The sequence below is a fragment of the Sparus aurata genome, chromosome 23, assembly GCF_900880675.1.
Source record: "Sparus aurata chromosome 23, fSpaAur1.1, whole genome shotgun sequence".
Taxonomy (NCBI): Eukaryota; Metazoa; Chordata; class Actinopteri; order Spariformes; family Sparidae; genus Sparus; species Sparus aurata.
The window spans coordinates 21771557-21785590 of record NC_044209.1 but is presented as its reverse complement, the minus strand read 5'-3'; the positions used below and the strand labels follow the sequence as shown (position 1 = coordinate 21785590).

Here is a 14034-nt window from a genome sequence, read left to right as displayed (position 1 = left end):
TCAGGGGCTGGGGGCGGGGTTATCGGGACCGAGGACCAACTAAAACCATGCACGGGTGCTCAGATGCAAACTGCAATCTCATCGCTAGATTCACACTGCTTCACACTGAACCTTTTAAAGTACTATTTTATTTTTGGGCACTATAGTTGTCAAATCAGTAACATTTATTAAAGCTGTTCTATATTAACAGAAAGTAAATTATATGCAGCAAACTTCTACACAGCAAATGCTATTCAGTCGGCTATTGTTAAACAGAATACATCTCACGGTAGGATGTAGAATCTACCGCAACCAGAAAGCACAAATTATGATAACTGCGAAAATAACATCAAATCAGTGTCGCTTCAGTCCCGGGAGGAGATGATTAGCCTCCATAATACACAGTCTGACAGCACAGCTGTGGCATTAATCACAAAGTCCATTCAACTGGGAGCCCCAGGTTCTCTGAGCCCTGATAAGGCACACATTGTGCCGGACGTGTGCAGGGGGGAAGATGAATGCACCTGTCTTCCAAACTAAATATCCTCCGGTTCCCCTGGTGTCCCTTCTTACATCCTCCCCCTCCTCGCCCTCTCCTCATCTCTCTGCGTGTCTCTTTCTCCTTCTTTTTCTCTACCTGCACTGAAGTCAGCCGCCCGGCACAGGATAAGTTCTGTCTGCACCAGGATGGCGGGGGAGGACGGAGGGCCCGGACAAAAGACGCATTTATAGCAGTCGGTTCAGGATGGCTGCGGACAGACAATGGGCACATTCTTCAGGTCTTAAAACAAATAGCTGTGTGCAGCCTGCCCTGCTGAGGTGGACAGAGGGCAGCAGGAGTGGGAGAGCGAGGTTTCTGTGGTCAGGCTCCGGCCGGTGAAGGGAGATGTCAGTTTCTCCCAGAGGTAGCTTTGAGTCATGTTGAAGAGGCTGAAATAAAGCAACAAAGGCAAAGAAAGTCCTGAGGGAGAGATATACCTCCAGCTTGGAGGGTTCAGTGTCAGGTGTGTTTATATCCCCTCTCACACCTGGCCCTCAGGAATCTGTGGTAAACGGACTCCCCTCTTCACGGAGGAGGCAGCTGCCTCCGACATGCCACTGCTCTTTGTTTGGGATGGAGGGATCCGATGTTGTTCAGGCTTGTGTATAAGAATGAAAGGCAGAGCGCCGTCATCGCTGCCATCAGTACACCAACACTCCTTGATCTCTGGGCAGTAGAGAGTTTCAGCAGTGGATCCAGCGAGCGTCAGTGTGAGAATAGCGCTCTGCCAGGCCACCCTGAGTCCCTGCAGGCACGGGAATAGACTGGGCCAGACCCTGTGCCAGCCCGGGGAGAGATCCAAGGTGATTGTTATATGTGATACCATGCTGAAGGGTGCCGCAATGAAATCAGCTGTCATCGTGGCACGCAGACCTCCTAATGAAGCCTCGGCTTTCACTCTGCTGTTTATAGTCTGCTGTTCAGGGACTCTCTGCAGTCTTTTCACAGACGGTTAAAGCTGAATTAGTCTGCCCAAAAGCCTCTCCAGAAACACCTCCCCGTGGACTGCAATGATTCATAATGTATTACACAGTCACATTTCGGAGATAACAATGAACTCTAACTGTATAAAAATATGAGCTGTAGCGAGGTTTTTAACAACAAAGCTGGCATGTTAAGAACAGAGAGAACCGTGAACTAAAAACTGGGTTTATAGTCGAGTCAGGAGGTTAATGAGAGACTCACAAGAGAGTTCACCCACTGATATATTAACTTTGTTCTACTGAACAGTGGCGGGATACTCGCATTCTTACACATTGTCATATGTAAGACTTAGTTTAGTTTAGCCAAAAAAAGGTTTTGAAAAATATCTCAAATGAGCAACAGAATAGAGAATAGAAATAAGAAATAAGAGCTGTGACGTTATTTCAAAGACATCTATGTATTGAGTTGCATACCTACTGAAGTTAGCATGCTAACCAGACCAATTACTGCACGGCTAGCTGAGCTAACTAGCTAACGGTAGCTTAGCTGTTAACTGCAGTTATCGGTTACTTTGGTGACATGCTGCTCCCTGTTTTTTTGGAGTATGAATTCAAGAGGTGGACATTTCTTACATGTTGTACCTTTTAAGGTCGGGATTTAACTTGAAATTTAAAAGGGTTTCTGGTTTTTGGTAGTGGTGAGAGCAGGAACAGACATTATCATTATTTAAGCCTGTGATGTGTTGAAAGAGTGAACGTTGGTAATCGGCCACAGAAAGTACTCAGCTGCACGATAAAGTGACCGGCAGCAAATGGTTTCACTCAGATTTTCATCAGTGCTCACAGAGTCACGGTTCAGGTGACTCAAATATCCCACAGGTGTAAGAACTGAGCCGGCAGTCTGATGCCAGCACAGCACAAACACTGAACAACACAGAGAGGGCTTTTATATGACTAAAACTAAATCATGTTGTTAGACATTAAAAAGAATGCTCCTCATTGTCATAAAACAAAAAGATAAATAGATGAATAAACAAATAGATAATTTATCACAATTACCGGCAATAATTGGTGCTACACAAATGACAATTGGTGAGGTAAAAAATGTCATCACACCTTAGCAGGTGCAACTAAAGAACGAGGAAGTTCAATCGCATTGTGTTCACGCCTCCTCTGTCCGGAGAAGAGGTCTAATTGGGCAGATAAATGGAGGCACCTGTGAGTGGAGCACGGGTGTTACATTGATACCTGTGTGCAAAGAATCGACATTGTCAACAAATGGTTTCGGAGCAGATTGGAGGTGAAAAATATCATTTGTTGTAATGACAGCAGAACACGTGGATTTTCCACGTGTTCTGCTGCTTATTCTGTTCGATAAAAGCACTGGCTCGAAGTTCATTTCCAGCAAGAAGTGAAATCATTGTGAAAAAGAGGTTCTGGATAGAAGCAGCTTTGACAAACCATGAGGAACAATCACGTGTTGAGCAAAGAGAGAATGTGAGTGTTTGAAGGCCATCTTTTTGTGGAGTCCATGTGTAAACTGCTTCATATGAATTACCACAAAGATGTGTCTTTTCAAAACAGAATCAGCTGGCGTGTGGTAGTTTAATGAATAGTATGTGTCATGAGAAGAAACTCAATAGGCCTCTTTATGCACTTTTGCATTTTACTTTTTATGAATAGAAGCAATATGACATATGGCCAATAGTCAAGATGCTCGATGTGTGGAGCAAAAATAACTACTGACGTCAGAGAAGTCAGTCACATACCGTGCTTGAAGAGAGGTGTTGAGATCACATCACAGGTTCATGCAAACCTCATGCTAATTCACTGAGTGAAGTTTTCACTTCTTACAGATTCATGACGTGAACCTGCTCGACTAACTCAGATACGCACCACACTTGCCAACCTTGAGAGCTCTAAACCAGGGAGGATTTCTAAAATATCTTCTCAAATTTTAGATTTTACAGGCTTTGCTGCATTCTGGTGAATTTTAAAGAATGAAAATAAAAAAAAAAAAAAGCCTTTTTATGCCTCCATGCCAGTGACAGCTGTGGCTGAAGGCATCGTGTTTTCAGGTTGTCCACCAGTCTGTCTTTAGTGTCAGTCGGTCTTATTGTTGTGAATGCATTGAGGGAATTTCTTCAGATTTGGTACACGTGTCCACTATGACTCAAGGATGCATTGATTAGATTTGGGTGGCCAAAGGTCAAAGGTCGTTGTGACCTCATGGTGTCCCATTCTCGTGAACGCTATATCTCAAGAATGCATTTGAGGGACTTTCTTCAAATTAGGTACACACATCCACGATTAAACGAGGACCGCTGCACAAAATCTTGTGTCAAAAGGGTCAGAGGTCAAGATCAGTGTGACCTCACAAGACACATTGTTGGTCATAACTGGAGAATACTCATACAGTGATTATGATAAAAGTTATGACACCTGATATCCAAAAAGGCAAAGGTCAGCTTCACTGTGACATCATAATATTCTGCATTATTCAACGCCAGTTCTGGATCAGCAACTTGACTTGGTGTGTGGAGGCGTACAACCGTGATGTTAATTTAACGTCCCTGAATCTTTGGCATAAACTAATATTGATCAGTTTATAGTGTTTCGTTGTCATTCATTCTTTTTTATGCCCCCTGCCCCTTCGAGAGTTTGTGCGTGCTGTGCTTGTCAGCCTTTTGATGTGACTGACGTTGGAAAGACCCCCTCGATCAACGGGAAAAACAACGCGCCAGAGTTTACAAAATGCATGGCTCGTTTCTTTCAAACTTTCCGGAAGAATCAGGAATTAAGACAAGGAGGTCTAATTAGGCAGATAAGTGGACCACGGGTGTTACATTGATCGTCTGATTCTGAGGGACTGACATCAAAGTATAACATTCATCACTAATAACTGAAATTATTAAGTTTTCATCCTGTGGTGACTGGAGATACTTGAACGTGGAGCCCCGCTGTCTTCTATTGTATCAGAGGGTTCTTTATAGAATATGGCCACACTGAAAATTGAATCTTGGCGAGCTCACCTCGCCTCTGAGGTGAAGTTGTTCTGCTGCACAGAATTCTCTCATTCGGGAAAATAAAATCCTACGGGCCTAATGTTGTTTGGACTGGTCTCTGTTCTCTGTCTCTCAGATGGACCCCGTCCAGAAGGCGGTGATCAACCACACGTTCGGCGTCCCTCAGCCCCTCAAGAAGAAACAGATTATCTCCTGCAACATTTGCCACCTGCGCTTTAACTCAACGGTAAGAAATGTTCCGGTGGGTTTTATGTCTCGTGTTTATGAGAAAGATAAAGAGGTTGTGGGACTTAAAGAGAGGGAAAGCGACGACTTGCCAGACTGTGTAATTTAGAACATAAAAGCAATCTATAGCAGAATGTGAGTCTAGCCTCGGAGAACAACATCTCTTTGTTTTGTGCCTCTGCTATCTTCTTGAATGTTGTTCTTTAAAAATGTGTCTGTTCCTCAATTACCTCAGCTTTTATCATCCCCGCTCACTCAATATGTTTGTGCAAACTGTACATGTGTGTGCACCCGTGTGTGGGTGTGTGTGTGTTTGCGTGAATAAGCAAATGTGTGTTTCTTTGTTTGCATATGCAAGACGAAAATAAATGGATTGCCTTTTCACAGATTAATGCACCTTTTAAATCGAAAGTTGGTCCTTCTTTTCTAGTTATGTGTGTTTAAAAAGTGTGTTTGGTTACTGTGAAGTGTGTGTGTGTGTGTGTGTGTGTGTGTGTGTGTGTGTGGGTGTGTGTGTGTGTCTCTTGGTATGAGGGATTAGACAGCAGGGAGAGCTGCTGTTTATCAGCAAAAGAGCAGAAACAATCAGCAGCCCCAGCAGGAAGCAGCACGCCCGGCTCCTCGTTCCATTTCTCCCGTCCCTGCCACCTCTAGCTCACGCACACACACACACACATAGGCACACACACAAATACACACACGCATACTGTACACACGCACACTAGCGCACACACATACATGCACACGAGGCAAACATCCCGTGACATTTCATGCATATTCACGAAAACAAACAGATAATAGTGCAGGAAGCCCAAAGACAACGCATGTCTGGGCACAGTAAAATACACACACACGCAGGCACACACACACACTTTTTTTTTTTTTTTTTTTGGACCCTGTCTTCAAAGCGAGGCTGAGGCACAGGAGACAAGGAGCTGAGGGGGAGAGGAGACTCAGACGTGCTCTTCACACACTACAGCAAATCCCATTCCCTGAGTCTGCTCACCGACTTAAAGAGGAGTGTCAGGTCTGACTGTCGCTTTATCTGTCTCCCTGAGAGTGTGAGTACTTTCCTAACACTCCCGTGCACCCTGCTCAGAGTTTGCTCAGATATTATACCAAGTTATCATTGCGAATAATGCTCAAAGGGGGAGAGAACTGTCTCTGCTGCTCAGTATAGCACAAATTGACCCCAAAGACTCAACTGAGCACCCGCTGAAAATCGTGTTTTTTTTTTGCTCAACTCCAGCGATTCAAATATTCACCTTAGCTGCAGTGATATAGAGGTGTACTCTGGGGTTTGACACTGCACTCGGTGTTGGGTAGTGGTTGCAGGTGCAAAATACTGCGGGTAAAAAAATAGAGGACTGAGCCAGGAGTTCCAGGAAAAAGCCATTGTGAAGCTCAAAGTGTGTTGCTCCGGCCATCAGCATTTTGGCAGTGCCTGACTCCCAATCTGAAATTCGGTAGAGCTGCCGAGGCGAGCTGAATGAAGCCCGGTTACTGAAACATACCCACCTACCGAGTTCGACCACAGGATTATTTGCTCCAAGAAGCCAGAATTCCTGACTGTACATTAGCCGCAAGCTAGCTCACAGCGAGGGTGTGTGTGTGTGTGTGTTTCTGTTATCCTCATCACAATAAAACTTTCTATCTCAGAAATACATTTAAAAAAAAACTCTATGCTTTCCTTAAAAACAGCAAATTACATTATTTGAGGATACCATTATGGTTAATAAGATATTTTATTGTATTTTTTTATTTTGTTGTTTTATGTGGGGGTTATTTGTTTTGTAAAAAAAAAGATAATAATCATCCATAATTACTGTGTAATGTTGTGTCATTTTTTTAGGACAGGGTCTAGAATATATATTTTTGCATTACTCTGATCATTAAGGTCTGGTCTTAAACCAGCTGTAATGGTGCTGAATTATTGTTAAGCAGTTAAAAAACTGCAGCACGTGAGAACATTTTCTGTGTGGAAGGAGAGTTTTAACTCTCTGCTGCTCGTCTACCTGCATAAATATTTTATTTTCATGTCTTTCCTCTTGCTGTTGTTCAAATTTTACATTGTCTTAACATAATGGAACATAATGAGCCTTCGTATATTTATAGCACAGTGCAGTGAAAAACATCAGACAACTAAGGCCAGCAAATTTGGTTAAATTATTTTTTGTCTTTTTCACCACCGTCCTTCATTTTCAGTGACTTGGGGGGGAAACCGTGTGGTTCTGTGCGCCGCTGCAATCAAAATGGGCAGATCACTGATTGTTTAATTAAGAAAACCAACGGGCACATCCACTTCATCTTTATGTCTTTGTTACTTTTTTTTCTGCTACAAGCAACTCATTACTGGGAGAGAGGATTCAGAGCCATTTCACAGCCATGATCCACGCCCACTGAACATGCACCAGATTATAGCCTGACGTTTACTTTCAGCCGTAACGTTGCTTAATCACAGGACATCAAGAATCCCTTAGAAGAGAACTTAACCCTGCTGGCCGTGGTGCTGATCTGAAAACCAAAGCTCATTTCACACCTTGTCCCACTGCCTCCTCTGAGACACAGTTGGACAGTGAGACCGGTGGTGGTGGTGGTAATCTCTGAAGCCTTTTCACGGTAGATCCGTCACACGGTGCACCGAAGTATTTGAGATTTTTTACAGAAGCTTTGACAGCCACATTAGTTACAGGCCTCTTCTATATTGCACCATTAGGCTCGCTAATGGGAAGCCTGTATGTTTGATACCATCCCTACACCGCCAGTGTTTGCATAGAGCGAGTACATGTAACCTTATTTATTGCTTACTGGACTTAATGTGTCATTGATGATCAGGTAATCAGAGAAATCCACAATGTTGCACCTAATGAACAAGCATTTTTGAGTCTGCATTTGTATTTATTCCACACTTAGGAGTCTTCAAATCCAAGTCCACTGTCTATTTACTCGACTTGTTTGGCGCCGGAGGATTTGCATGATTTATTTCACAGGGAATTAAAACTGGATAAGAGCGCGAAATGAAGCACTGCAGCCCTTGAGAAACATCTTACCTTGCACCACTTGTCAAAACATACACCGTTTAGGAAAAAAAGAGACTTAATCCTTCATCCATCTCTTTAAACACTGTGGGTATGAAAATATCCCTATTAAAGCCGTTTCCCACCAGTGGGATGCAAACAAATACGGAAAGCCTGCATGTGATGTTTTCCGGATGACAGCTAGTTTGTTCACCGTACAACATTGGAACCTGTGCGACCACATGAATAAGGTTTTCTCCCATTTTGACTTGAACAGAAGATTTCATTGATCAAACATATATTTCAACTAATTTGTGTTTTCTGGGGAGATTTCAAGGTGCAATATGTGGGGGGGGGGGGGGGGGCAGCAAATCACCAGAGGAACCGCTAACTGCTGCTCTTTGTCGCTGCTGTCGGCAAGTTACCCCCGTTAGCCATGCAGCTAGTGGTCCGGACTGGGGGGTCCTGGGGAATGTTGGTGTTTAGTGTTGGAGCTTCGGACCAGGGTGAGCCTGGGCTAGCTGGTTAGCATGCTAACTTCTGTAGACATCATAACGTCAAAACTGTCGAATTTCTTCACATTCTGCCGATCATTTTAGTCAAACTTTGAATGTTTTAAAATAAAATCCGGACATATCGCCCCTGTAATTTGGAGCATCCTCATTTAGACCTAATGCTACTGAATGGTGTATATGTATGGTGATTTTTCAATAATGTATCAGAGCTCTAATTCTGCTCCTACCCTCTATACCTAACTCCTATCCAGGCCAGGAGCTGATGAGAGCTGATCCCCAGAGGATGTTTTCACTGTTAATGAGTGATCTCTATTGATTTCTCTGATATTCTTACGTACCCCCGCTTGCTCAGACAAAAGAGGCTTTGTTCTCGGATTGAACAGGGGCTGTGAGAATGATGAGAATGTGGAGGTAAATCCACCCGGAAGGAAATTTGTGTGAACGTGTTTGCTGGCCCATCGCAATCGGTAAGAGTGCGTCTGAGTTGTGAGTCTGCAGATGTGTGTGACATTAGTATGTATTGCAACGCGTCCAGGGCTTGCAGAGGCTGACTCTCACAGTGCACATTAATAGGGTAGTTGTGGAGATGGGATCCTCTCTCTTGTTGCATATTACACATGCAATTATACCTCTGGCCTCCCAGTGTGCCTTCGCTGTTATCAGGTGAAAACAGACTCTCCTCCATGCAGCCTGTGCATGCCCGCGAGAGAGCAAATATTCAGGCATGAATTTTAACATTTATTGCACGTGGGCTCCCGTCTCTCCAGCTGATAAGGCATCGAGTCAAACACTCTCCCTTTCCAACCCGGTTTTCTCTCATTTTCCTTGCAGAACCAAGCGGAGGCGCACTACAAGGGCCACAAGCACGCCCGCAAGCTCAAAGCCATGGAGGCCCAGAAGAACAGGCAGCGGCGAGCCGGGGAGGCCTCGTCCGCGGGAAGGGAGAGGGACCGAGACAGAGATCGCGATCGTGAACGAGATCGGGACCGGAGCAAGACGTCCACGTCCGAGGCAGCTCTCCCTGCGCTCATGGATACAAACATGGTGGAGGGAACAAGTATGTTAACAGACAGAGAGAGGAAAAAAAAAAACTCTATCATACTTTGGTTCCCCCTTCTGCTCCATTTCATCCGTGTAAACCCTCTCTCCACCACTCCTCTTCTCACCGCTGCCATCATCCTCCTCCATATCATCTCTCTTATCCCCTTCCCTCTGCTGTTACACTCTGAGATTACATCTCCTGTACACCTTATACTTCACCATCTCGCCCTCCTATTCCCTCTGTGTTTCTGTGCATTGAAACCTCAGCAATCTAAACTCCCCGTTCCCCCAATCATACCTCTTTGCCCTGGCTCTCTGTCCCTGCACTTTCTGATAGATGGAGGGCTCTGAAGCAGTGGGATTGTGGGATGTCTGTGAGCAAGAGATGTTGTGTGAATAAAGGGGGCGGCTGTGAAAGATCGTAGGCACACTGGGGTCGTTTTACCTCCTTTGCCTCTTAATATCCAGTGTTTGACCTCCCGTTCACTCCCCTCTGCCCTCTCAGATCTATCTCAGATGGAGAGGGTAGTTGTAGAGCCAGAATTGGTGTATTTGTGCGGCATGGAAAGAACAACACACAGTGCTGGGAAAGTTGAGAGGGAGCAAAATAATGGCACGAGTTTTCATTTGAAGGGCAGTCAAAGGCAAGGAGTTAAAATGTTTTTGCATTGGTGGTATAGATACAGACATTTCAGCTCTTTAAAAGAGTGCGTTGGTTTTTCTTTCAGCACAATATGGATGTTGAACTTGTCATGTTCCACACGACACGGCTGCAGCTTTGGCTCGTTTGGCTTGTTCCAGTGGCACTTTGACTGCAGAGTGAGCCCATTTCCTTCTCATGTTGCACTCGTCTGGGTCCACACTTTTCATTTATCCATCCAAGGTGATGGTGGTGGAGCAGCGGTAGAGCCGTTTTCCCCTCTCTCGCCGCTCTACCTTCCTAGTTCATCCTTCATCTCCCCCCCCCCCCCGGAGAGGATTGCTATCTGAGCAGAATTTCAAAATGCGCTTGGATGCTCAATGGAATATTAGAGAAGAGATACGAGGGTACTGATAGAAGAGGGAGACAGTTTGTACTCCTCGTAGATATGCTCCCGCGCACGTGGATACACACAGACAAGCCGCATTTCGTTTTTTTTTTTTGTTGCCGTGAGCACTAAGAGTCTCCTTCAGAAAGGAGAAAGTGGACAAAAGACTGGGAGCCTGATAACGCACTCATCAAATCTCATTTTAATATTCCGCCGTTGCAAAGGAGCGCCCTGAAAGAGGGAAGCAGCAGTGGGGACGAAATGGGATGATGAGTGGAAAATGAGAGATAAGAGGAAATGAATGAAGGGGACGGAGAGAGAGAGAAGGAGTATAGGCACGGAGGGAAGGGGGTCACTGGAGAGAGAAAGTAGATAAGTCATAGCTAGTTTTTATGCTGTGAATAATTTTACAGTTCCAGAGCAATTTTGTGAGGAGGAACACTCTTTTAATAAGCCCAATTGTGTGATTGGCCTAATGTGAAATTGAAATGCAGCAGTGCGAGCCAGTGGTGGCATGCACCACAATGCCGACCTGTAATGGAATAGCGCTCCAAATTAACACTCTATGAAATGAGTTATGTCTGCCATGAAACTAGAGGCTGGTGGGGAGCTGTCTGAGGGTAATGCCCACATTGTCTGCCATCAGGAACCAATAACACACCTGTCGGCTGCTCCTCTAAGCAGTCAGTCTGGCTCAGAATAAACAGACTCCTAGCCCACAAGGTCAGTCTCCTCAGCACTGTTAGAATAATAGCAACGTTTAGACGCGGGAGGCCACTGCCATTTATATACCACCTTTTGACTTTCAGCGGCTGGATGGCGTTCAAAGAGCACTTTTTCCGAGGTAAACAAGAACAAACGATGAGTCACAGCATTGCTTTCCAAGTGTGTTTGGGCGAGTGCCACAGTGGACCGGATCAGGTAATTAAATGTAGGCTTTGTCACCACATAGATAAAGATATATTATGTCCAGCAAAAACAACTAGATCTCTGTTGTATATTTAGTTTAGGTGTGTAAATGTTTGTATGTGTAAAAGCATTTTATTTGGTTAGCCAGTCGCTTCCTTTTGGGATGGGGAGGTCGGTGAATGAGACCAAACTTTACACAAATACAACTTTAAAACATTACCTCACCTTTGAACGTTTGTGCCTGAGTCGCATTAGAGATATTTCCATCGGCAGTGGTGGCTGTATTCACTACAAGCGAAGTAATCATTTGTGTGTGTTCGGGTTGCTCACGCAGTGTTTATTCACCACAAACAGCCTGATAACCCCACTGTCCATTGGCCGTAAGCTAACATTAGCAAGCAACGGCACAAACCAATCCAGCACTCATAGACTCTTGTTCTCTCTCTGTATGAAGTAAAGCACAGTTTACCCCCTCCAGCTCCAGTCGGCAGTCATCAGAACAAAACTCTGCAGATCTATTCTGTTGTTAGGTTGATTAATACGATTGAAGACAAATCCATTTTTTTTATCCCATAAGGTAAAAAGTAACCTCTGAGCTCTCCTCCTGTCAATGAATGGCTCCAGATCAGAGCAGAATCTGATTTGACTCTGGGTGTTTATTCCTCCAGAAGGTCTTGCTCTGCACCCGACTTTCTACCCAGCTCTGGGAAAACACTCTTCAGATGACTTTGATAGAGAGCCCCCTAGTGGCAGAGGTTGCATATTGCACATTTAAGAGAATCAGCAGTGCAATAACATTATTAACAATAATAATAACTGTGAAAGCAATATGACAGGGCCAAATCCAAATGTGGGACCTTAATCTACCAAGGCAACTTCTGCACCAATGGGAATGTCCAACAGATTGTCAGTTAAACTATATTTAGACTGTTCTCCGCAGAGACATTTCAGCAAATATCCACAAACAACATATGTTTGTGTTCATGCCGCAAAGCCCTCTGGAAGCCTCATGACCCTTGTCCTCCAGGAGTCCACGGAGAGAGAGGAAGTTGGGGTGAAAGGATTCGGCCCATAAAATGTCATATTCTTCCCGTTCCCCACTGACTGCACTGAGCACAGTTTTTCACCTCACGTTAATGAGGCAGTGATTTTAGCCCCAACCCTGATGCTTCCTGACCTGACTCGCAATATGGTTTGTTACACAGCACCATTTGGGAAATCGTCCTTGGAAAGTGTTTATAAAAGGGCAGAGACTCTCAAAGAATACTTGGATTGGACGAATCATCCGTCCATCACAGGCTAAATTCAACCAATCGCATCAACAACAGGAGAGCGCTACCAGCAGCGGAGCCAGTTGGCAAAATCAAAATCTCGCCAATTCTAGTTGAGAGAGTGGAAACACATTTTCCACTGAGGAAAAACTTCAGTGCAGTTCCTCATAGGATGCTCATAGGATTGGTCCAAACCACTGTGATTTGGCCACGAGCGCATATATTCAAGTCTGGCAAGATGGATTTGCGAGATCACATGATCACATAATGTTGTGAATCCAGCTAACATGTTAGCCTTACCGTAGCAAAGTCAGTTTTGGATTTAAACCTAACCCACCTTTAGACATTTCAGTGTAACTTTAGAATGTGATTTTTTTTTGCCTTATAATTCTGAATTCTGTCACGTTACAGTAAAACTTTCCAACACATTTCAAGAAAGTACTTAACATTCTGCAGGTATTCGCATTCAAGGTACCACAACAACAAGTACAGGAGGGAGTCGTGGGAGAGCAGAGACGACATTTTCAATCTTACAAAGGCACTAATCGATGCTTATAAACCATGTCTCAGACTTACAAAGGAGGGAGTGAGCACACAGTGAGTGAGTGAGTGAGTTAGAGAGCAGCAGGCCGGTGCCCGGAGACAGAGGGTCTGCATCAGCTGTGACAAGCATCAATCAAACCTCAGCTTTGATTGACTCCAATTTTAAAACCGTCTTTGCTGGGACTCTGTCTGTCACCACGGTAATGATGATTTAAGGCAAAGACTTTTTCCTCCAGGGAATGTGTTTATGTTCTGAGGCTGCCGCGGATCAGAGCTCACCTGCTACACCGTGCGCTCGGCGTCTGCATCTGTATGCAAGCATGTGCATAATGAGACCAATACTCATATTCATCTGCTGTTAAGCTGTGATTAAAGTTGAATTGAGATCTCTTCAGAAGCCTGTCACGTTTGATTGGACTATTTAAGTGTGGATTAAATTCTTTTCATGTTAAAGAAAACTGACGATTGCCAGCACAACATTGATCCAAATATCCATAATCTGCTGCTGCTGTGTTGTTCTTCTCAACAGAGGCTCTGCTGGTGCTGCCATTACGCTGGCCTTTGGTGTGACAGTTTGCCAATGTTGGTGGCAGTTTCTCTCATTATGTAGATGGTCAGAGAGCAAGTGGGTGACAAGGAGACAGAGAGATACTTTTGTAGTGAAGAGGGCAGAGGAGACTGTTATCTGAGAGTAATTTTTTTTATCATTTTTGCACGCATTTTTGATCCCAGTCTGCAGCAAAAAACAGCTCTTTTCGCTACTTCCCATCAGAGCTGCAACTACAGTTATTTACTGAATCAGTCTGTGGGTTATTTTTATTAAGCGAATATTTTTCGGTCTGTAAAATGCCACCCACCATCACAAATTTCTCGGAGGTGTCATCGTCAAATTGATGTTGCAAAAATGGGCGTCCATAATAACCAGTAGTTAGTAGTTAGTAGTTTGTAGTTGTAGCTTGATAAATGACTAAAATGATGATCAACATTGACTCCATGATTAATCGATTAATCTTTTT

At 44.3% G+C, this 14034-nt stretch overlaps 1 protein-coding gene across 3 annotated transcripts in view; it reads left to right on the top strand.

Annotated features, from left to right (window-relative positions):
- znf385c (zinc finger protein 385C) overlaps nt 1-14034 on the top strand; it is a 136708-nt gene that overhangs the window by 112620 nt on the left and 10054 nt on the right. For all 3 annotated transcript variants that reach the window (XM_030408205.1, XM_030408206.1, XM_030408204.1), the window contains 2 exons: nt 4585-4695; nt 9058-9283. In XM_030408205.1, coding sequence (XP_030264065.1) covers nt 4585-4695; nt 9058-9283 — 337 coding nt within the window. The remainder of the gene's footprint in view (nt 1-4584; nt 4696-9057; nt 9284-14034) is intronic.